Raw genomic sequence first — 24,420 nt, 5'->3', positions numbered from 1 at the left:
ATTTAAAACTACACAGGGTCATGTAAGGTGTGAAAACAGGAATGCAGATTCACCATCAACATGTTAACTGAAACGTTAGGAGCGTGCTCTTGGCTGTTGAGCTGCGATGATCATCGGGGATCTACCTTTCCAGATCTTTGGAGAGGTCAGGACCATGATGCATTGCAAATCATGAAGTTATGTAAGAGAGCAGTTGGAGGCAAATGGCTCAGCGACTAGTAAGCTATCGCATACAAATAATCAAACTTTTGGAAACCTGTTAAGTTGAAGGAATAATGATTATTTTGACTTTTGCTCGTCCTCGTACTCCTTAGTGTACGTGTTTTTTTTGTTAAAATACATTTCATTTTTTTGTATTTACTTGTTGAATAATATACATAAAAATTCCTACAGATCTCTAATTGTGTGATATCTCTTAATTAGATTTTTCTTTTGTGAAAGGAGAGCTTAAACAACATTTTTGACAATGAGACACGCAGCCCAATCACCCTGGACAAATCCTCCTGCCTCCCCCCCCTCATAAAGGTCTCTTTCTCTGCCCTCTGGAGTGACAAGGCCACTCCAGCACCTCTCTCCTCCAGCAGCACTTGTTGGACTCCTTCAACCCATTCCTGAAAAAGAAAAGCCCCAGTCTTTCATTCGAACAAGTTTAGGTCTTCCTCCTCCCCCTCCTCCTCTGCTCCCCCCTTCCCATACTCCATTTGGCGGTGACAATCCGGTCATTATACAATCTTCACCCCGTCTGCAACCCCCCCCCTACCTCAGCCCACACTTCTGCGCTGCCCTCTCCTCTCACCCCTCCCCTTTCGCCCAGCCACTATGAGCTATATTACTTTGACCCCGGCCCATCAATCTGCTTCAATTGGATAATGATCTGTAATCACGTTCTTTCAGGGGAGTCTATAAAACGAGCCGGGGCCTCAGCACCCCCCCCTGAGAGGGCTCCTTCTGTTCCCCAGCCCCCCCACACATTTGATCCAAGCGCTTCTCCTTTCAGCTTTCAGGCCCCCACTAAATACCCTCGCACATGGGCAGCCGCTGCAGTCTTGTAAAGGGAGCGGAGGAGGGTGGGGGCTCCGCTGTTGATTTTTCATGGCCCCCCGCTCCAATGGAAAGGGGGCTAAGAGGGACAAGGTGGAGCCCAGCAGGAGGGAGCAGGGGGACACAGGAGGAGGAGAAGGAAGGAGAAGGGGTGTGCTAAGACCCCCCGCCCCTCACATTAAAGCTGACCCTCCATTAGGTTGTTTTGTACGACAGGCTTGTAATCGATAGAGCCTTATAACTGAACAGGAGGAGCGGCAAGGGGTGGGGTAGGACGGCGTCGGGGTGAGTGTGGGGGCAGCGGGGGCGCGTCAAGGGTGTCAAGGAAATAGTAAGAGGAGAGGGATAAAGAGAGAGATTAGGATAAGGTTGATGGACAGGGAGAAAGAGGCAATGAATGAATAAGTAAATGAATGGAAGGAGAATTAAGCCGCGAGCTTCACCTCTTCCCACCCTGTCTTAGGCTCGGCTAAATTAGGTCTGAAGACAAATATAATCCGAACATGGGAACAAAAATCTAAAATCATAATCCTGCTTGCAGATAAAAATCAAGAGTAAAAACTAATAACAATCCAGTTCCGCGTTTCACTCTCAGTCTTTCCGCCGTCTTTCCTCCTCGGTTTGTTTGGAGAGGGAAATGACTTAATGTGTGTAACTGTATGAGATCTTAAGTGGTGTTATCACATGTGGAGATAAGATCTGAGAGGGGGGGGGGCAGCACAAGGGGCCTGTTTTCACAGCATATTGCACATTTCCAAGTTAAAACTGACCTGGCGCGCCACCTCGGCTAACAGTTATCAATTGTTCATTGGGGCTTCCATTGTGACGGTCGGCGGGGCAAGCTGCGTCTCCCTTCGTGTAAAACACACGTGCATCACAGTTCAGGAGGCGAGTGGAGCAGCTTGACCGCAATTTAAAACGCCATCACTTCAGCGGGGGCTTTTGTGTAATCTCTTCTGCGCTCTTGAATATACATAAAAAGGCTGTAGAGTTTTTAAGGGCCATACAATAAATTGATGAATGGTTTATTTTCTCTCTCAATCTCTCTCTGGCTCTATGAAGTGAGGGGCCCGTCTTGTATATCATTATTCCCCCCTCCACCCATTCTCTAGCAAGTTTAGGGCTCTTACATGTGGAGCATATGCCTTTTGAAAGGGTGGCACCACGCAAGGCAGGCACAGATGGAGTCACCCTCCCTGTCAATGGGCGGACAATGGGAAATGGAAATGAAAGTTAAAGGGGTGCATCCATCCCCATTTAGCCCACACAAAAGGCGCTTGTAGGAGGCAGGGCATGAGGGACCGAGGGAGGGGAGGGGTGGAGGAACATGTCCCGGGCCAGTAGAGTCCATCCTCAGCTGGCCTCTCCATCACCGAGGTGATAGAGACATGCTGCCACGGCGCTAGACACCCCAGCATCGTTACTTTTAAAGTCCCTGTCGCAGCGCCTGATGAACGGGGCCCGGTGATAATTGAATTCTTGTATTTGTTTTTAACGCCTGGCCACAAAGCGCAATTTGTCACCTAAAATTGCGTCTAACACTTTACAGCGTTAAATAAAAATGTAGCAAAGTGCGCCTCAGCTGGCCTTTCTCCATTTCCTGAAGGAGAGGGGAAATGCTGACATGGCGACTTGAGACTGAACACAAGTTGAATGCATATAAACCTTAACATTTACAGCAAATGGTTACTTTGGTGGATTTATAAGATACCTCAGGAGAAGGTGGAGCTGATTCATTGACCGTTTTTATTCTGGGATTGTCTTTGCCGCACTTATCAAATGACCCGTTTTGATACTAATAAATAATGATTTTCCTGCCTAACAAAAATAACTTTGTCATTGTTGTTGATGCTGTATTAAACTACTACAGTGTTGACACCCGTTTGTTTATCATACATGATATCCATGACGACCAATTAGTAAATAAGGCAGGGTTAATAGAGGAAGTAAAATGAAGCAGAGGAGGAAGTGGTGAGCCGTCCATCCTGTTGTTGTGGTGGATGCTTGCTTTGAACGCAGCTCTGATGTGACCTATAAAACAGTGTGTGTTGTTTTAAGAGACAGTGATTTCACTCTCATTAAAGATAACTACACTCTACTGTACGCAAGTGCACCACACCTCCGCTGTTAATGGGACAGTTCTCCACATGGAGGCTCATGTTTCCATGTAAGGAGTAAATAAACCTCACTAAAGTTATTAAATGTTTTAATTAAAAATAAGTCAATATTCGTTATTTGTTGTTGATCAGAATTACACTATATGAAGACCATCATTCATAATGAGAATATTTCATCTATCCCTGGGGAAATTGGGTTTTCTGAAGGTTGCTCCATTTCATATAAAATACATAAATAAAAAATAGAATAGAATGTATCCAAAAATATGTCGTTAAAGTAAGTTCAATAAAGAGATTAGATACAATAAATAAATATATTTTTACAAGTAATTTGTCCAATAAAGAAATACAATAAAATCAAATATTTATAAAAACATTAGAAGTCAATTGTGCACTTTGTACTACAATATGAAACTATTATATAACAAACATACAGTGGAGTATTATTATTATTAATAAGATATGAATGCTAGATGCACAGTTTAAAACATATTGGCTACTGATATCTATGTATAAATGACTAAGTACAATGTTAATAGAAAATGGTGTACTGAATACTGCATGAAAAAAATTACCTCATAGTCAATAATCAAGTTTTCCCACTGCATAATGAAATGTATCCGTATTTGAAGTGCTACAGTAAAACCCTTTGTTACCATCCTGTCTGCAAATATTTTGGTTTAGTGTTCCCCTCTTCCCATTGTCTGAAGGCAACTCTCCATGTGATGTGTCTTAATGACAATAATCCTTCATTTGATCTGTTTGTGTCTTGCAGGGCTGCTGACAGTGGGGTGTTGGCGTCTGGGAATCCTGAAAGATGGCAGGCCATAATGAACCTCGGCCCGACCTTTGACCTCCCACCCCCGACACCATCACCAGCTGAGGGCTTCCACAGAGGGCCTGCTTGTGTGGTAGGGCGCACACACAGACACATTCACACTTCCCTCCCACGATCACTAACACAAAGGCATTATAGATTTAATTATTTATAATTACAAACACAATACTGTTGCAAGGGATGCCACTTTTCACTTTTATCACAAATGAACATCTCCTAACTGTCTTTGAGTGTCTCCAAATACTGAAACATTTGACTGCGGGTTTTATCTGTGTGCTGGTTTTAGAATGCAGAGTTCTTCCAGAGATGGTTCACCTCAGACAGCCTTCTGTGCTGTGGCGTAGGTAGGGGCTCCACACAGCTGCTGAAGCGTAATACCCTCTGACATTTCTGTGCTGTCAAGTCTACCATATCTCCAATGCATGAATAACTCATGACTCCAAGTGTGGTATCCGCTGTCTATGCCTCAAATGCAATATTTGTTTCCACTTTCTGTCTCTCTTTTTTAAATCTCATTTGCAACTGGATATATTCATAATATAAACACAACTCTGGTCAAGTAATATTTCATTCTGCTATAAATACAACTCCAAAAATGTACATGCCGAACGAGGAAGTATTGGAATAATTTCCTGGTAAATACTATTCATTTATTTAAATTAAGCAAATAGATTAGATAGATAGATAATATTGAATTTATATGATAGCAAAAGTAAAGGGCTTTTTTGTATACAAGTCAATATTCCCATGCAGTTGCTAATTATTTATTTAGCAGTATTCTATAGATGTAAGGAATTTATTTTAGATGATTAGGGCAATTTTGTGTAAATATTCCCAGAAATGTCCCATATCTTGTGAAAATAACACGAAATACATAGAATACATGCATACGACATCTCAGTTTTGATCTTTATGAGCCTGCTACAGTAGCTGTGTCTTGCATCACCACAAGCCTGGACAACAAAAGGATGCAGTATTCCTCTCTCATTATTCTTCAGCTTTTCTCATACTGACCACATTCTCTCTGTTGGAAACATCTGCAGCTACACAGGGCTTATTTACAATGCACAATGTACAAATGAGGCCCCGTGTTCACCGTACAGCCAGCGTCCCAAACAAGTGCCCTCCTTAGCCTCACTCCAGCTGCCCTTAACTCTCCTGCAGAATATGCACCCGATTATAATAAGGCCGTTCTGTGAAGCAGACTGACCACAGCACATCCAGAAGGACCTTATAATTGTATGTTGTGTTTACACGTGCATCTGTGTGAGTGCACTTGTGTCTTCCACCTCATTGATCCCCGCAGACATTTCCGGAGCACGAGTAAACATCCAGCGTAAGCCGCTAGACTTCACCCCGTATGGACAGCGTGAAGGATCAGCCTTGGCTGTTAAACGGTCAGCATGTGATTAGTTTAATAGCCTGACAATGATTGCTCCGGTGCCTGGATATAAATTACAAAACATAACGAGACTTTGGTGCTTATTGTAATGGGCCTCCTTAGTAAGAGCAACAGATGTAGTCACCAATACTGGACGCCAACGTTTTCAATTGCTTTTTGCATCCGTTATTTTCCAAAAATGTGATATTGCTCCTCAAATATTCAAATATGTTATTTTAGGGACACCATTTACACATCCAAAAAGGACTATACCTTCTTTTTTGTGTGTATCTTCCTGAGAATCAATATTTTCTGCAAAATCTGGCATTTCTCTGAATATGTTGAAAAAGACCACTTTTCGTCCCAATCTGGCTTGTTTTGTTTGTATCAAGGGAATAACACTGAAACACTGAGAACACAAAGACAATAATTGACTAATTGATCCAACTTGTCAAGGATCCAGCCCGCCTCCTCTCCATGACTAACCAATCAATCCAGGCTCTCGTCCGAAATGGCATGTCCCATAACAAATTACAGCTAATGAAATAACCATCAGAATGTCATTACATTGGCAGGCCCTCAGCATTATTACCCAGCATGGCGTGTGTGTGTGTGAGAGAGAGGTTATGAGAGTGTTCATAAACAGGCCTGGTCATGCTGTTATTATCCCGCATGCTATTTAACACCTGAGTCGCTCTGTGTAATTGACAGGCCTGATGAAGGCTCTCTCTGGTCGATCGGGATATGAAAATGGTGATTGTGATTGTGGCGTATTATTGGTTTTAAAATGCCGTACAGATTTTACATTTTCAAGGCAGAATTTGTTTTTAAAACTTGGATCCTTGTCTCCTGGAACTCACACTCACTTAGCTCGTTCCCATTTGTTTGCACCGAAAATCTAATTTAGCTCCGTCGTGTTTCATGTACTGCCGATGTCCCTCCGACAAGAGACCGCCGTGGCAGCTCGCGCTCTCCACGTGAGTCCAGCCATTCTTGTTCCGTTCCGAAGCCAAATCCATCGCTTTTTCTCCCATCGCCTTCCTCTTCCATCTCCTCCTCCACCACCTCTCCTACCATTCCAGAGCTGACGGCAGATGGTGTTTTAATAAAGTCCAGTAGGAATAGGACTGTGAGTAAACAATGCAGCACATGCCAACTCAGTAATTGCTGGGCACTATTACAACCCCTGTGTCTGGCAAGGGAGGGAAGGATGAGAGGATGCAAAAAGAGGATGAGGACAAATCAGGGAATGAGAAAATAAGAGGACGAGGATAAACCAGAAAAGGAAAAAAGCAAGAGATGGAGGGGAAAGAAGGGGCTATGGAAGGGGCGGGCAGCATACACACCTAGCAGCTGGAGCCAGAAAAGCGCAGCTGGTGAAGGTGCAGGGAGGCCACAGGGAGGGGGGGCTGGTGGAGGCTGTGCTGGGCTGGTGGAGGCCAGCGGCTGCAGTCCTGGGCCTTCAGCCTCCAGGCTGTGGGCTCCCAGCCCAGTCTCTGAATCCCAGGCCCTGCTCTGCGGTCTCCACTGCTGACACAGGGCCAATGCAGTCCCCTGTCCAACCCCCAGTCAATGGTCAGACACATTCTGGAGGAGTGAACTCAAGCGAGACCAAAGTTAAAGCTCCCGTTCCATGCAGCTCTAATGTCTGTCCTTGCTGTAGAGCAGAATTTAATATGAAAAGGATGACTGCAATAATACCTTAAAGGGTACGCTCAGACTTCATCAGCTAGATGGCTTTACACTGATTATAGTCTTTTTTTATTCATTTAATTTACCCTAAACCTTCAAAAGCAACTCCCATATCCAAAACCTAAATAAAAGGTAGTATGTTGCATAAACACAAAATCCTTCCACATGCCCGACTTGCTATCTGATCCCTCTTCATCGAGCCTTCATCACATACGAAAAACGGTCCTTACAAGTCTGCAGAGAGTTTTCCCATGATGCTCCATTATGCTTATCGCCTCCAGCGGTGTCAATCAGAAACCATCTCTCCACAAGTCTGACAGCTCGGCTACCTTACGTCACACACCTGTGTGGCTCAGGTATTCCAAAAGAAAAGTATGTGAAGCGATAGATTACCAAGAAGTCCAAGCAAACGCATGGCACCTCAAAACAAAACCCTTAAATGAATCTTAAAGTTGGCGTGTTTCACTTATACCTAAGGGACTTTAACAAGAGTCAGCCCCCCCCCCCCGAACAGAAAAGGTAGAACAAGGTAATAAAACAATAATATTTCACTTTTGCATGCGTAAAAGTTGATGAAAGACCTCCCACAGCTATATAGTTAGTGGTCTCATCAGAGACAATTAAGGGAAATTACTTTTATTTTAAAGCTGAGGTTAAATGACCAGTCTCCTTAACCTTGAAGTTCACCGTCCGCATGAATATTGAATGATTCTTAACCTTCTGTTCTAATGCTAATTGAAGCGGAGGGGGGATATTACATATTTGTAATTAGGGGCTGTTGGATAGGGCTTAAGCTCTGAGCCTCATTAGCTTAATCATGAGGACTCTATCAATTATGCAGGTGGAGGTATGGTGGTGATTTCAGAAACATTCTGCTCTGTTAGAAAACTTTCCCCCCCCTGGAGTCATTACATTGACGAATACCTCTTGGACCTTGTCATTAATTCGAATCCCATTGAGGGCACATTTGACCCTGCACATACGAATATATATAATCGTGTTTGCAGCGTCTTCCAAGAAATCGTCCGCGTTATATGAAGCTAATCCATATGGAAGCTAACACAAACACAATGCCCGAGGACATCACCCAAATACAACTTCAAACGGCTTCTTGACAGGAAACTGATGAGCACAAACAAGACTTCGTGTCGAAACACAACTTCTCCCTTACGACATCTTGAACTTATGTCCAACCAAGTCTTCTCACATACTTTCAGGCCTTGGAAAATTTGCCTTTTACCCCTGAAGGCAGAGACACAGAAAGAGTGAAAGACAGCGAACTCGGCAGCTCAGAGAGAGTGAAATATGAGCTAACGCTCGCTAGCTCCTGCAACAAGATGTCTTCACCGTAAGGACACTCCCAACGGACTTGCCATATTTGTTTGAGTGGTTATACACAACCACACAGCACTCCTATCCTGCACTCCAAACTTCTGTCAAGCCTTACCTCCGACATCTTCCTTACCTCCAGTTTGCCAGCAGGTTTGGGTTCAGACCATTAATCTTGAGCAAGAAAGCGGGAGAGGAGATGGAGGAAGGGAATTCGCGGGAGGTTGGAGAGGTTGGAAATTGGGTCAGAGGACTCGGACCGAAGCGAAGGCAGCTGCCCCTTCAGCACCTCGTGTTTCTCCAGAATCCTCCACATCGCCCTCGCCTCCTCTACGAGGGGTGGAGGTGACAGTTGGTGAGGGACCTTGGAGAGATCTGCAGTTTGGCTCTGGCTTTACTGTACCAGCCAGGGCCTGCATGCAAAAATGTTTCCAAGAATAGGAACGCTGCTTCGGAGAGCTTTCTTTTGGCAAGAGCTTTGAACTCAAGAGGTTGAAATGGTCTCAGTTGTACACTGCTATTCTAAGATAGTGTATGTCATGCTTACGTACTGACATACTTGGGCCTTCTTAATCCCAAATGACACAGAGGAAAAAATGCTGTATTTCCACTTGCTTGGACCTGCTTACATTTAAATGGCATACTGTATAGTCTTCATTTGAACATTAGTATTCAGATAGTCCGGATACTTTTTAATATAATGTACCCAACTTGTGGGAAATCTATAATTTAAGTTTATAGCTTTGTAGTATTTTTTAGAACAAACATAACATTTGAACTCTTTATTGCCATTGTATTGAGCAAATTGCTTACATTAGTGAAGAGTGACTTTACCCTGATAATACACTTCCTCTTATTCTCCAAATGAACTCATATACCACTCTATCTTTCACCACAGAGAAGCGGTGTTTCCACGTCAAAGGGGATGGAAAATATATAGCCATAAATGTGTTAAAATATTGCTTTTACAGCCCATCTATCACAGCGCAATTTCATGGGTCGCCTTTTTAAAAATTAATTTCATTCTTTGACCTGTTACGAGTGGAAGCGCCAACATGGGTAGGCTTTGAGTTAAATTGCAATTGTGACTTCATGGATCACATTTTCAATTACTTCCGAAACACTGCGTGGTGCGTGAGAACGAGGGAGAGAATAAATCATGAAGGCAGGAACAACAACTTTATTTACCGGGACAAGTGGTATGGAAAAGTGAGATTTAATGAGCTATGTTCAACGGCAAGAAGGTAATGGAGTACAAGCAGGAGTCTCCGACAGACAATGACTGGCTGTCGATTGACTGCACACTGTCATGTTGTGGCTTCAGTTCAATAATGCCACAGCAGAAAAACACTTTCACCCATTTAATGCTGGGTTTTTGATCCTGTTGGATTTTGGATGAAGCTGCGTGTATTGTAGAAACAAAAGAATATAGCTATACAGTGTCTGGATAAACAAATATAGCATATCATATTTAATTTTACCGTAAACAGTGAGCTGTAAGAATATCCCACGTCCCTTCGTCTTGATCAAAACATTTTTTTTTTGTATGAACAGACTTGTTTATGTCTTCCTACTATGTGTCTAAGCAAGACAATTGTGTTTTTATTAAATCCAGATGGACACAGACCTTTTTATTTCCTGACTTGGTCAACAGGACATACCTTGATTTATTGTGGATTAGAGTCAGTGGGGGGCATGATGTCCCGGTTCTAAGATTAATAGTAAATATTAGCAATAGTAGAGACAAAGATTGTTTTCTCAAGGATTAGGAGGATGTATAGTTACCCTGGATTGTCATGAGGTAAAGCCACTTACATTTCAATTATAGAGGCTTTAGTTTGGAAAATGGCCCCATTAAGGCTGTGAGTTTTAAGCTTTTCCTCTACAGATATCATATTTGAGATTACCCTCAAGGCATTTCTGTGTAATTAAATGCGAAACAGTGATAATTATTTGGTATATATAAGCTGAAGTAACAAAAACACAACGTTGAAAGCAGACAGAGACAGTAGTCATAATAATAATAATAATAATGCATTTTATTTATGGGCGCCTTTCAAAGCTCTCAAGGACACCTTACAGAGCATAATTAAAACCAAGCAACAAAGAAGATCACACAGTAATACAAGACTTAAAAACAAAGACTTAAAAACTGTACTGTGTTTTATTACCTATCTGACCCAATACCAAATCAGCAGTTAGATACAAGTTACTTCAGAGGTTGATTTTGTCGAAGTTAAAGGATAAAGAAAGACAAGGATTCCACCAATACGAGATCAGAGTTGCGTCGTATAATTACAGGGCTCAATCACTGAGGTAAGCCGTAAAGCTGATGTTGACTTACCGCACAACCTTTCAACTGCTTAATTCCCGCTCTGCTTTGGGAAGAGGTGAAAACGTAGCCGCCTTTCTCCTCAGGGTGAACTGTCTTCACAGGAATTAGAGAAGCAAAAGGAAGAAAAGTCGCTCAGTGATAGATATGAGAGCGCATCTAGATCCCTTCATGGCATGTCAACCACATCCTGGGGTGAAGAAGACACAATGAATAATCAAGTGGGAGGGAGAGCAACTTTGCAATGACCAAAATAAATATCGATATTCAAAAACAACTTTATTCATATATGTTTTTCATCAATTCAAATAAAACATTTTGTATTCAACATGCAAGGCCTTGAGGGGTTATTTCATTGCATCACTCAAGTGCCATTTACAATGTCCACACTTTCTAATTTTGCTTTTAACTGCCTCCCTTAACACCTGTGACAAACCATTTGAACTATTAGCTTTTCCAAAATGTCTCTATATTTTAAGCATAATGAGTAATGGCTTTCATTTAAATAATTATTACCTAAAATAGAAGCTCAGTGTTTTGGAAACAACTCCTCAGTTGTCCCTCCACCATGTTTTGTCATTGGCTGTTGTCAATGCCAACCAAGCTACATACGAGCTCAGAGCCTCTGCCATATGGATGTAATTTCACCGGGATGATTTTTTTTCTTACCGCAAATCAAATAAAAAGATTCAGCTTTGAGGGTAGAAAATAAACCCAGAACTGATCTGCATTACGCCGAAACAAACAAGAGTGAAGTAAGAAAACGAGGGAGACAAAATCTGAATGTAAGGGTTGTGGAGCTATACACATTTCCTTTGATTACAAGGTATTAGTGTCATCCATGGGCCCATTGGCAGGAAACGCTGGGCTGTTCCCCACATTGGAACAAACACAAACGTCAATGTCTATTAATTCAGTTATAATCATATTTGAATGGATCTCCACTGCTCTGCCATATCTGTCTTTCTACCTGCAGTTTTGACTGAGAGCTCTCATTGGGAAACCACACAACTGGATTGTGTTTGTTGAACATATGTGAGGAAGTTTTTTACATTAACAAGATCCGGAATCGATAGGGCTGATAATGACGAGGGATCATAAAGTACACGATAGCATTTTAAAACACTGGGAGCAGTTTGACGTTAAAGTGTATGTAATCATCTCAGCCAAAACCAAGTAGCATTTGACTAAATCTCTTTAATGATTATATATGGAGGTGTTGCTTGGGGTCTACATATCTTCTTCTTGGCTGTATATGTTTGTGTCTTTTTCATCAATCATGGTATGTCTTTGAAGCTATTCAATACAGAGCATACCCTATACCCTATGCTGGAAAGCATAAAGAGACATAATGTAAAGATCTGTTCTGAATTTTTTTTCACCTTCACCTTTTTTAAAATGTAATACACAAACATTCACAGGGAAAATAATAATAATAGATTTAGAACATTTATTTTAGAAGAAAATCAAGTTAAACATTAGTCTTGAATGGACTTGACCAATGGCAATGTTGGCTCCCCAAGCCATCCACACTCAAAATTGCAATATTTCTCAATTAAACTTTAGAAATCTATTTTTTTCATTTGGTTTTGAAAAAAAAAGAAGCTTATGTCAGTTCTAAATTTAGCCAAAAATTCTACTTTTGTGAAATGATCTTGCTAACCCTAATCCTATGCTTTCTGTGAAAAATCCTGACTTCATAGAAACAATTCTTAGATTTTACAATTAATACAGCGCATCAACTTTACCAATGTTTTCTGTTCAAATCTTTGTTGAACTTGTGGCTCAGTGTAACCCCTTACATAACTCTAGCCTTCTGTAACTGGTCTGATTGAGACTCACCAGGTTGTCAGAGGTCTCTTTGGATTTTGGCATTAATGTCCACTTCTATCCCAGGATCCTGTGGAGACAGACGAATAGGAGGGCAGAGGACTCATTTGAGACATTGTTTCCATGTATTATGAGGAAAAGGCACATGTGTCTTTCGTTATCTTTTCGACAGTCTGTTGCATTGACCTTTTGCAGCCTGATGCTCTGAACCATCATACTCTTCTCTTACATTACACCAGGGACAGCATAAGGAAAAGAAAAAACCGCTTCAGAGCTGAGTGTCAGAGTTGATTCAGGAGGGCCATTTTTCAGTTATGACAAAATACCGCTTTGCAAAATGGAGACCATGGGTGCAGTCAATAAATGTCCTTCAGCATTGTTGACAAATCATTTGAGTGGTGGCACGCGATGCCACAGAGGCATTTCTGAAGCACTGCAGCGTAGCCTCTGTGTAGCCTCCCACTGCCATCTATCCTCCCAATTAATCAGACTTATCTTCACCTCCATCACTGCTGTCAGTCACACTGCTTTCACTGGAGTGAGTGAGTGTGTGTGTGTGTGTGTGTGTGTGTGTGTGTGTGTGTGTGTGTGTGTGTGTGTGTGTGTGTGTGTGTGTGTGTGTGTGTGTGTGTGTGTGTGTGTGTGTGTGTGTGTGTGTGTGTGTGTGTGTGTGTGTGTGTGTGTGTGTGTGTGTGTGTGTGTGTGTGTGTGTGTGTGTGTGTGTGTGTGTGTGTGTGTGTGTGTGTGTGTGTAGACCGTGGAATGAGAGTTATAGAGCATGCTTCTATGAGCTCATGCACATCTGTGTGCAGGGCCAGTGTGGTGTGTGTGTGTGTGTGTGTGTGTGCAAGGCCAATGTGGTGTGTGTGCAGGCAAGCGAAGCGTTAAACATCTGTCTCAGCTCCATCCACACAGACAGACTGAGAAGGGAAGTTTGTTCTGCTCTTACTAAGACAAAATGTTTATAACTGTGTCACTCAGTGTCCTTACAGTCATGCAAAAGGCCCAATCTGTGTGTTATTTTTGTGACATGCAAACAAACAGCAAAAACTAAAGTTATGTAACATTTAGAATTAAATTCTGTTTCAGTAAATGTAAGAATCGTACAACATTAGTATGATTTAAAAGTAGAAGCCAGGTTAAACACAGTGTGTATTGAGTTAGAAAAACATTTCTCAGTTAATTGAGGAAATTGAGAATTGTAAAACAGAAAAAAAAAAAAAAATGAGGTTATTTTAAATTCTAATAGGCTTAATTGTTGGGTTGCATTTTGTTCCTATGATGAACATAACTAACGGATAATTAAAAAACCAAGAAGCAATACAAATAGGAAATTCTCTCCTTTTAAATTAAAATTAAACATAAGTTTTCTTTGGTAAAGGTTAAAATAAAACTGTGGATTCAAACTTTTTCACATGCACACCAAAACAAACCCAGTCCATGATGCATATCTGGATGTGAAAAGAAGTCATTTTCACATTAAAACCAAGTGAAATAAAGCACAAAGCAACTGTCTGATCAGTACATTTGACATTTATTCTGCAGAAACCGCCATGGGACACTTCGCTCATTCTGACAGTGTTATGGAATCTTTTATTTTGATAATCCTTGTATTGGGTATACCTGTCAGAGCGCACTGTAGAGGAACCACGGAGCCCCCTCAATCGCTCAGCTAAATCTCCCTGTCTACACAACATTGGCCCTGTGATAAGAAGGTGACACTGTCACTCCAGCCCCCACACACACACACACACACACACACACACACACACACACACACACACACACACACACACACACACACACACACACACACACACACACACACACACACACACACACACACACACACACACACACACACACACACAGCCTGATCACATAAGTACACACGCAAACAGCCTCGGAGGCGTGCAGTGTGCATAGGCGTTCAGCATCATGCTAATTTTCATTGTTGTGATAAAAATAAGCAGGTCTGGGGAGCCGAATCTGAAGGCCCGAGGGTCACGGCGTGCTCGACTGACAACGGGGGGGGGGGGGGGGGGAGTGGGGTGCGGCGGGGGCTCAGACTGAATTACCTTGATCCAGCACGACAGCTTCACATCACTGTCACCAGCCTGTTTGGAAGGGGCTTGATGGGGCTGCGGTGCTAAGTTAGAGTAAGCCGACTGCGATGGATGTGTGTTGACAGTGTACTGTATTCAAGGGCACATTGAAATGAGCGGGGAAATAGGGGGGAAAGTTTGCTAAGCCATGTGTGCCATAATTATCCCGGGCTGTCCTCCTGCCTCTTATCTGCTGGCTGGTGGTGATTGTCAGATGAGTGAGGAATCGACTGTGACATTATCTCCATCTCACAATAGCCTCTAAATCTCACAGAAGGTGCTATGTCGGAGACATTTCTGTAAAACTCCTCTGCATGGGACTTAATACGCTTGCTATAGCATTATAATGACATTAAATCATTGTTTTCTAACATTATAAAAACTAATATCTCAATTAAATATTTGGTATTTTACTTGTGTTATCTGTTCAGTTGCATCATTATGCTGACAGGTGTACTTTACATTTGGAGATATTATTCATATAACTATTATAATATCCTTTGTTTCAATGTAATAATCAAAGTATACATTTTTGTGCACATTTCTTATTAAATAGGACCAACATATTAAACATATACATGCTTATCAATAAAAAAAAAAATCACGTTTGAAGCTCTTACTCCTGACTCGAGGTGTTTTACTTCACAGGTGAGGTGCCACGCTCGAGCACTAGGTGGTGCTTGAACACAGCACTCACACACACAACTACACACACACACACACCTTTTTTCCTTCCCTTACACACACTATCATCAACACCCATTCTATTCACTCCAAGAGAACAACAAAACACCCCCACCCCCTGCCCTTACACACAAGCGCACGCACACACATACAGACACACACAAAGCAGGCGAAAACATGCACGGCTCCACTTACAGACCTCTTCTCTGTTCATTTGATATTCATCAGCTTCTCTTTCACCCCTCCTCTCCTTCACACACACACAATCACACACACAGATACCCGTCTCTGTACCTTACTCATCAAGTCTCAGCTACACGTGTCTAAAGCTATGATATCCCTCTAATCATCTGCCCCTTTCTCCGCTTTCTCCTTTCACAACCACTAGCCAGGGGTTGGTAGCATGCTTAGTGTTTCAGGGGCAGGCGACCAGTTGCAACACAATACCTGTGAAAGCAGACACACACAAACACGGACACACACACGGTTTATTCCCAAAAATGCCTAAATTGTATTTGGGTCAAATGTTTGGACAACCTACAGTATTAGATATGTGTATTTTGCCGTTGTGTGTTTTTGTGTGTGAATAGATACAACATGTGCTGATTTCTAAGCATTAAAGTAGAATCCTCATCTTGTACTGTTTTAGTGAAGTGGGACATTTTCAGTAAAAAATTCTTATAATACTAATAAAGATTAAAGTGAAGGGATATCTTGATTAACCATCGTTATTATGTATTATAATATAATAATCACGATAACTTAATTTGTACAGAACCTTTCCTGCATGGATAAAGTCAATAAATAAAATAAATATGTATCTAATTGTATTTAAAAAAAGGTAGAAAGGTCTAAATGCCATACAATGTGTGCATATATGTTTGGTGCTTGTAGCAGCAGTGTGATCATTGTACCAAGAGGACTGCAGTCCCTGTGTGGCCTCTTTCTCATGCTAACCAGCCAGTGTTTAGTGCCGTGTGTTGTCTGAACCAGGGGCTACATGGGGTCTGTGCATGTGTGCATGTAGTATGTTTTCAGCGCACACATCTGCACGTGTGTGTTTGCTCCACATGGCCGTGTCCTGTGTGTGCATGTCGGTGGGGCAGCTGCGTGAGCATTCCTGTTGACGTTAAGCAGCTAAACAGTACCAGCTTGCTGGGCTCTTAACCTCCCCTCTCAGAGAGAAGACCTAATGAAGTCCTGAAAGGCTTCCTGACTCCCTCATCTGGCTTTGTTTAGGCCCTGCTCTCCCTCCCTCTGCTTGAGGAAAGCCATTAGCCCATTGAGAAGACAGTCAAACAGGCCCTGGAAGAGAGACCTGCACTGTTGGAAACTAATAGGTTGCTTCAAGGACCTTCTAGGGACTAGAAGAGTGTTTATAAGGTGCCTGTGAGGACCTTAGGGCCCTTTACATATATTCTTAAAGGTTTTAAACTACATGTATTTCTATTATAGTCACATTTCTACTTCGTCATTATGCATGTGTTCCTCATCTTTTAATCATGTTGGAAATATACAAATGCCTACATGATAGTTTATACATATATTTATTGATACAATGAATCATAGAGTTTATTCTAATCACATTTGGGCAAACAAGACCACAAAGCAAATTATCTTTTGAGACACGAGGATTTATGCCAACTATGAAAAGCCAGTTAAAAATGTGAAGATGTCAACTTTATTGATCATAATTATTAATAAGAATTATTATAAGGTTCCATTTGAGTCGGATAACTTGCTCTGCGTTTTGCAATATAATAAAAGGCAATATTTTCAGTATCATCATGAAGTGAATCTTGAGAACTGTATTTGTTAAATCCCCTCAAGAACTGTATTTGTTACACTGTGTTCAAGGTGAGTATGTATTACAAATGGCCGATCCACCAGAAACAGGGATTACCAACATTTACCACCACGGTTGGCAGGAAGAGGGGCGGGGGGGAGAGAGCTATGGGCAGAGGTAGATAGATGGAGAGAATAAAACAAACTAGAGGGATCATTCTATCTTGCTGAGGAGACTTCCAGTCCCCCCTCTCCTCTTTGCACACATGTAATAGCACTTCATTTTAATTTTATAGCTTGTGTATACTCAATAGAGGAAAATTGTTTCTACGTGGTTATTCCAGTCTATTGAGAGCAAGGCAAGTGAAAAAAAGGAAAAGGGTGGGGGCACGGATGGCAAATAAAAAACTGCGGCAGTTAAAATTGAATTTGTATTCACCAGGAAGTGGGTTAACCCAGTTAAAAGTCAGGGAATCCAATAGCACGAGCTGATATGTGGTGTCGAGACAATCTCCTTTGGGGAGCTTAGGCACTTGGCTCATATGCTGCTTACCCGGGCTCATAGCATGTTTTCAGGTAATAATAATACATCAGATTGCTTAACGGCATATTTATGTAAGAACTCAGCGAGAGGAGGCATCTGGAGTGCCTTGGTGTTGTTCTTTGAAATCACCTCCTTCAGATATGTGCCACTCGCTGTTGTTATGTTTTCTCTTCCTTATCAGTTTTGCAGAGACGGAAAATTCTATTACAGAGCGTATTTGGTTTGTCACAGTCAGATGCCTTCTCTTCAGGTTGCGGGAATTTTTTTCCCCTAGATTTCTCTTTTTTTTTTTAAGAGACTGTATTCTCATCACCCCCCATCCTTCTCCTGCTAAAGACATGTTTTCATCAAAAAAAGGCAGAGAGTGGGAAAATGACAAATCTCTCGGTCTTTGTTATTGGAATATATTGACTGCCCTTGGTTCATTGACTTTTTATTACAGGAGGTAGCACAACCGTCAGCAAATAGGGAGAAATTTGTTTCAGCCATTTGCTTTGGAACATTTGAAGCTGATAATTTTTTGTACTCCATGAACGCAAGGTTTTTTTATGTGTGTCAGCAGCAGGCGTATTTTTGCTGTGTGGATTTGTGTGTAGGAGGTGCAGCTGTAAGCAGGGATGGTGGCTGCTACAATGAAAAGGAGGAAGAAGTGGAGACAGAGAACAGATAGATAGAGGGAGGAGGAGGAGGGGGACTCACAGAGACTAAGGCAGGGAGAGACAGCCAGACAGAGAGGTGGTTTCGGTCTACCAGGAACACACAGCTCTACCCGCCAGCAGTCTGTCAGTGGTGGTCCCCTCATCCAGTCTGCTGCAGCATCTGCCAGGGAGGCACCAGGCTGAGCGAGACCCAGATCCTTCCACGGCCCCATTTCAAGTCCAGAGCCCCATCAACTGACTCTTCCTCCAGGCCTCGCTGTCTTCTTCTGAGCTTCCCGCCCCATACCTCGCTGTCTTCACACCAAGCCGTGTTAGCAACCCTGACCCAGGACCCTCAGGCCTGTATCTATTCCCTGCACTCAGCCTCAGCCTCCGCTCCCTCCAGCCCCATCTTCTCCTATTCCTCTGTGTCAGGCCCAGTGTTAGCCTCTTCAGACCCCCCAAAGACAAATCTGTCCTCCGGGCTTTTCCCGTTCCATCATAAAGGACTGTATAGAAGTAATGAAGTCTATAAAGTCTATGGACCTAACCACAGAAGGTTTTTTTTGGCCTCGTCTAAATTTGACATTCTCATATAACAACACAGTTTCACATTTTAAGACATTCCTTTGAGATATTTTCCAAATTCAATGCATTTTAGTTTGGGTTAGGGTTGGAGTTAGGGTTAGGGTAAAAAAAAAATCTATTTTCGGTTTGAACTTCTTGGTGTCCCATCAGATACAGTACAAGCTTTAGTTATTCAGAGCTACTTTATCTGTTACTGATAGACCATAAAATAGTGAGAATGGTTAATTTGGAAGTTAAAAAGTGACATCACCTTGCAGGCACTCTGATGTGTGTTTCTGGCATATACTGTAAACTCAGCTTCATTTCAATTTCCCAACAACAAATAATTTCCTTACTGTAACAAAACGACAATACACTGTAACTGTAGATGCCTAAAAACAGCAACAAAACAAATACATCTCCTAGTATTTGCTTCCTCTTTCTCTACTTTGCATACTTTTCCATGCCCACCTCAAGAACTAATACCCTTTAACCTCTGACTAGACCTGTTCCTTTACCCCCTGCACGGCTCTCCGCCATTCCTGCCTGCTACCCCATCTCCATCCGCTCCCCATTACCCAGCCGTAGCCATTCTCCTCCAGCCCTATCCCCATTTAAAGCCCTTTCTCTTTCCCTGCTGGGGCTGGAGAGGGGCCGAAGCCACAGCATCTCCCCATCCGTTAGCCAGGAGCCAGAGATCCCAGCCAGAGATGCCATCTGATACAAGTCTATCATAATGAAGGTCCAGCATGGGGCTAAATGAGTTTCCACCTCAGCCGCGCGAGGGGCTAATGACAAAACAGCCTCCCTGTGCTCCTTGGCCTGCCGCTAGCTTTAATCAGGGCATATGGCACTTGCCTAAAATGCTTGGCTATGAGGAACAGAGGAGAGGATTTGGGAGGAAGTGTAGAGGAGACACAGAAAGGTCTCAGAAGAACATGGAAATGGAGACAAAGGGAATTTGGGAGTTTTAAAAGTTACAGTATGTCAAAAATAAAACTGTAAAACAGGCAGCATAGTGCGTTTACATTTAAGAGTCAATGAGAGGGATTTACGTATGTGTGGTTATTATTATTTAGGAACTACTCAAAGCTTCATTGGCAGGTATGTGTGGGCGCCGGAAACCACTAATAGCTTTTATAGATTTATATTAATTTGCGGGATTTAATGTGCCTTAAATGGCAGATGATCAACAAGGGGAAACAAAAGTGCATTAGTGCCCCAGTGGCATAAAAAAAGAGTGTGGAAGGGGGTGGGAGCTTAACAAATAGGCTACTCCATTTTCATAGCCCACTTTATGGCTTCCCCAACTTATCCAAATTAGCTTAAAGGATTGATAATTCTTCACTAATATAAAACTGTCACTGAGCCCCTAAACTGTGACTTGCCCCTTTTTTTAAGGTTTTGTCAAACACTAAATAGAGGGCTTGGAAATTAAATTGAAATCGCATAACAAGGCTTTCTTTTAATTTGATTAATTCTTTGTTGTTGTGTTAGATCCCCAGCGAAGACACCCATGACGTTTCGAGGTTATTTGTTCCACTGTCTAATGACAATTTTCTTGCACAATAACACCAGTTAAAGAGACGCCTCAGAGCAAATTTATTTTTCTCTGCCTTGAAATCACAGACAAGGCTAAGCCAAAGGGGGACTAATAAACCTCACCCTTAATTCCACAGTGAGGCTACTGCTGCGACTGCTCACACTAAAACTTCCTTACAGTCCTAATTGTATAGAGAGGGATGATCAAAACTTCATTTAGCCTCTTTGGCTTTGAGCTTGCAGGCGTTTGAGGCAACAGTCATTTCTTAAAACTAAAGAGGTATAAGGGACTTTATTGAACCGAGTGACTGATGACCTCTCACTTTCCAATCTCAAGGCCATTAAAGCTGCACAACATTTATTAGACGTAGCCGGAGATGTTTTCACACCTCAATGAGAAATCCTTAATCATTTCAAATAATCGTTCTCCGTGTACACAAAGCAAATCCTTCAACCCCAGCACAGAGAGAACTTGTTTGCTCTGAAAATGCATCAGGACACTTTGGTTTCACTGTAAGCTTTTGGCAGCGAAAAAACAGTCAGGCTGTCCTCAGCATGGGGAAAATGAACCTCTGAAACCCATGCTGACAGCTTTGGTCCCTACTGTTCCTGATTTCCACAACACCATAACCAGTCTTGGCAACCAACAAGCCCCCAGTACAAATTAGCCAGCCGTCAGCAGGGTGCAAGGATTGCTTTTCCATGACAGGAGAAAGATAGAGCGAGGCACAGTTTATCCAGGTGGAGGCCTTCACAGACAGTTTCTTGGACTTCACATCCAAGCTCCCAGTTGTTTCTTCCGCTTTCCTGTTCCTGCTCATATCTCTTCCTCAATCTGGTGCAATCCTTCCTTACTCCAAACATCGTCGCCCAGGTTTCCCCTCAGAGCGGGGTGATTGCTTGCAGCTGGGGTGCATTGAGAACATTTTAATATTATGCAGAAGATTAGAGCAAACTAACTACATTATTCTCCAATTACACTCATTTCATCCAACTGATGTCTTTATATCCTTCCCCTCGCCTCGATTAGCCTAATGTGAAAATGGAAGGGGGGAATGCGCTTAGGACTGTACCGATTGTTCCTCGGCTGCCTATTATTTCACTACGCCATTAAAAGGGAGGCGTCTTTTATAGTGACTGTAAATAAAACGATTAGGGGCACATCCAGCCGGGTGCTGGGGAAGATTTCATTTCAGGGATCTGCTTATCAACGTTCTTGGAAGGTTTGGAAGGATTGCGAGGGCCCTCCACATACGAGAAGCTACCTTCCCCCACCTCCGTGGCACAATAGCTCCCTGTATCTCTCTCCAGAGCCGCATTACAGTAGCAAATCTCACACTTGCTTTGCATCCTTGTCATCAAATAAATAAATCAATTACATTGCCGCACACATGCACGCCTTCTACCACAACACGAGTTAAAATCGTTTCGTCTCACATGCCCGTAAGCCTGCTTAATATCCCGCCGAGCCTGCCCAAATTATTAGAAAGTACACGAGTGACAATTGTTAGCCAATGTTGCAGATCCACACGGGTATGTTAATGCTACGTGGCTGAATGAGGAATAGAAAAAACCTCCATCACCTCATAAACCCCTCGCTGAGAAGGAAGCTTTTTTGAATTGTGGGTGCTCTACCCAAAGCAAACATCATGGAAGAAGATCTCAAATCAGAGAGATCCAACACTTTTATTATCGTATGTCTTTTTTTTCTATATATGCAACAAGTCCAGAAGCCATATTTAGAAGAATGGGGCAACTCCCGCAACAGTTCTTGTATTGCTTTGGCCTAAAAGACTAGAAACGTGATATATACTAACCGTCCGTCAGGAATGATTTTGCCTTCAGCACGATTAGGGTTTGAATTATGCCTGCAAATATTGCATGTTATAATAGACCTTAAGGAATACATTGAGTATATAGAAGATGTTTATGATAGGCCGTTGGAAATTGGCCAACCTTGTGAAACTCAAACTGCTGTTCTTGAAATCGGCTTTTCCAAGGATAACATAATAACCCATTTACTGGATTCATTTTTTGATTAGGAGATAGTTTTATCCAAACCACTTGTAAAACTTGTAAATGAATATAAATGCCGTATATTTATACAGTATTTGCTCATCATACATACAGTAAAGAACATTGTGAGGATGGACACACAACACTTCCTCTCTGTAGGTGGAGCTTATGGATTGTACAACACAACTTTGCATGCCCTCTAGACTTTTCTATTGTATACTATAAAAATACATGTCATTTCAATTAGCTTAGGTGTCAGAGACGAGTAAGCAAATATCAGTAACATTTTGCATCTTTACCACCATGTGGAAAAAATATTCCTGAAGTTCCTATAGTAGTGATATGGTCTTGACTACACATGTCTTGTCAGTGTAGATCTTGTTAAACAAAATCAGAAAGAAAACAGAAATGCATGTGTTATTATTATATCAACTCATTACATGCTGCGCTCCATATTAAGCATTGCTGTGACATTACATTGAAACTCCTCTGGGCTATACAGAGGCACCCTTGTAATGTTTGTTTTTCTTTTCTTTCCCTCTCTTTCCCCCTCCTTTAGTTTCTTGGATTGACTTCCCTTTTGTGTTGGATAGCAGGGACGCACAGTGTTGATTTCAGTTGTACGGCGGTTGTTTCATAGCTCGCAGCGTGTTTGTCTATGGTGGCATTCCTCAATTCCATTCAGCACACAAGAGGATCCCCTCGGGCCGGGCATATCCCAGCGTCCTCTGCTTCTCCGCCGTCCCAGAGATGGACCAGGCAAACATCTGATCTCTTACACACTTGTGTGTCTGCAGTGTCTACACTCATGCCAACGTATGGGCCTGTACACATGAAGACACACACATAGCACAAGCCACCATCTCCACACTGCTCCTGTATCACATTGCAGTAAATCCAGTTAAGGAGCTCTGTGGGGAGAGAAAATAAGAGATAGAGTTACCAGGTCTGGAATGGTTTGACCTAAGCTGTGTCATCATGTACCGATGCCATTGTCTGATGAAATGTTTGAATATGACGGATCTACAGAGGCTTTTAGCGTGTCAGCATTGGTTATTTATTACGGTGCAGTGTTCCACTTGCGAGATCTGATAATGGCTTCAGGTTAGTGTCTTTCTCTGGAACATTTTTCTTCAAGCATGACAGACACATTTATGGAACAACATGAAAAAACTTCAAATCAAAATAAGAAAAATAACTAAAAGATAGATTCTGAAAAAGCTTGAAAGATTACGTTGTTTACTCAAATTAAAACTACCCTGACCACAGTTCCCTTTGGAGCTGGAGAACACTGATGCTTTGACCTTTAGCGAACGAATCTGATCGAACTAGAGCACTTCAGGTAATTACGCAGCAAACCTGCTTTGACAGGAGCTATCTGGACTGAATTACTAACCGTGTGTCAGAGCAAAACAATGCGTTTCAGACTCTGTCGCAGCGCTTGGATGCTATGGCCCTCTGCTAGGGGAGAATGCAGTACGATTTAGAAATTCCCATGTCACACTGCCATAAAAGTCGTCTGTAAGCTGGGATGGATGAGGCCTGTAGGGGTGAGGAGTTGTCCGTTCCTCCTTTCCAACGAGGTAAAAAAAGGTTATGGAAAAAGAAGAAAACGGACAAAGCTAGTAGGTAGACCGCAAAAAAACAAATGATAGCAATGTTAAAATGGACATTAGTCCTTCCTCCGTTGGAGCTGTGAGTGTTAGGGGCCCTCACAGCCGGACACCTGATTCAGATCTTTACATCCATGTGGTTTCCTACAGAGCCCATGCAGTGGAACCAGGATCACTGTATGGAGCTAGAAGCGCTTCAGTGGATAAACCTTAAAAGAGGAGCCATGGGGACATTAGGACTGACCAGAGACAACATATATCCTCACACTATCATGAGCTTTATAGAAAAGTAAATGCATTTCAGGCGGTATAGGTAGACCCCCCCCTTGAAGTCTGGCTTCCATTGTATAGTCTTGGTTATTTTGA

The 24,420-nt window shown here is 42.3% G+C and overlaps 1 protein-coding gene across 6 annotated transcripts in view; it reads left to right on the top strand.

Annotated features, from left to right (window-relative positions):
- LOC307025986 (uncharacterized protein) overlaps positions 1-23,120 on the top strand; it is an 86,540-nt gene extending 63,420 nt beyond the window's left edge. For 3 of the 6 annotated variants that reach the window (XR_013804310.1, XR_013804311.1, XR_013804312.1), the window contains exon 4: positions 3,934-4,050. Coding sequence is in view for 3 of the 6 variants with exons in the window: in XM_079661026.1 (XP_079517152.1) it covers positions 3,934-3,989 (56 nt within the window). In the remaining 3 variants the exon portion in view is untranslated. Of the gene's footprint in view, positions 1-3,933; positions 4,070-4,282; positions 4,409-23,000 lie in introns of those variants that run through there. The other 3 variants (XM_079661027.1, XM_079661025.1, XM_079661026.1) reach the window with 2 other exon arrangements.
- Positions 23,121-24,420: the final 1,300 nt, after the last annotated feature.

Source organism: Notothenia rossii, assembly GCF_949606895.1.
Source record: "Notothenia rossii genome assembly, chromosome: 12".
Taxonomy (NCBI): Eukaryota; Metazoa; Chordata; class Actinopteri; order Perciformes; family Nototheniidae; genus Notothenia; species Notothenia rossii.
The sequence above is the reverse complement of the archived record's forward strand: the minus strand, read 5'-3'. Positions and strand labels throughout refer to the sequence as shown.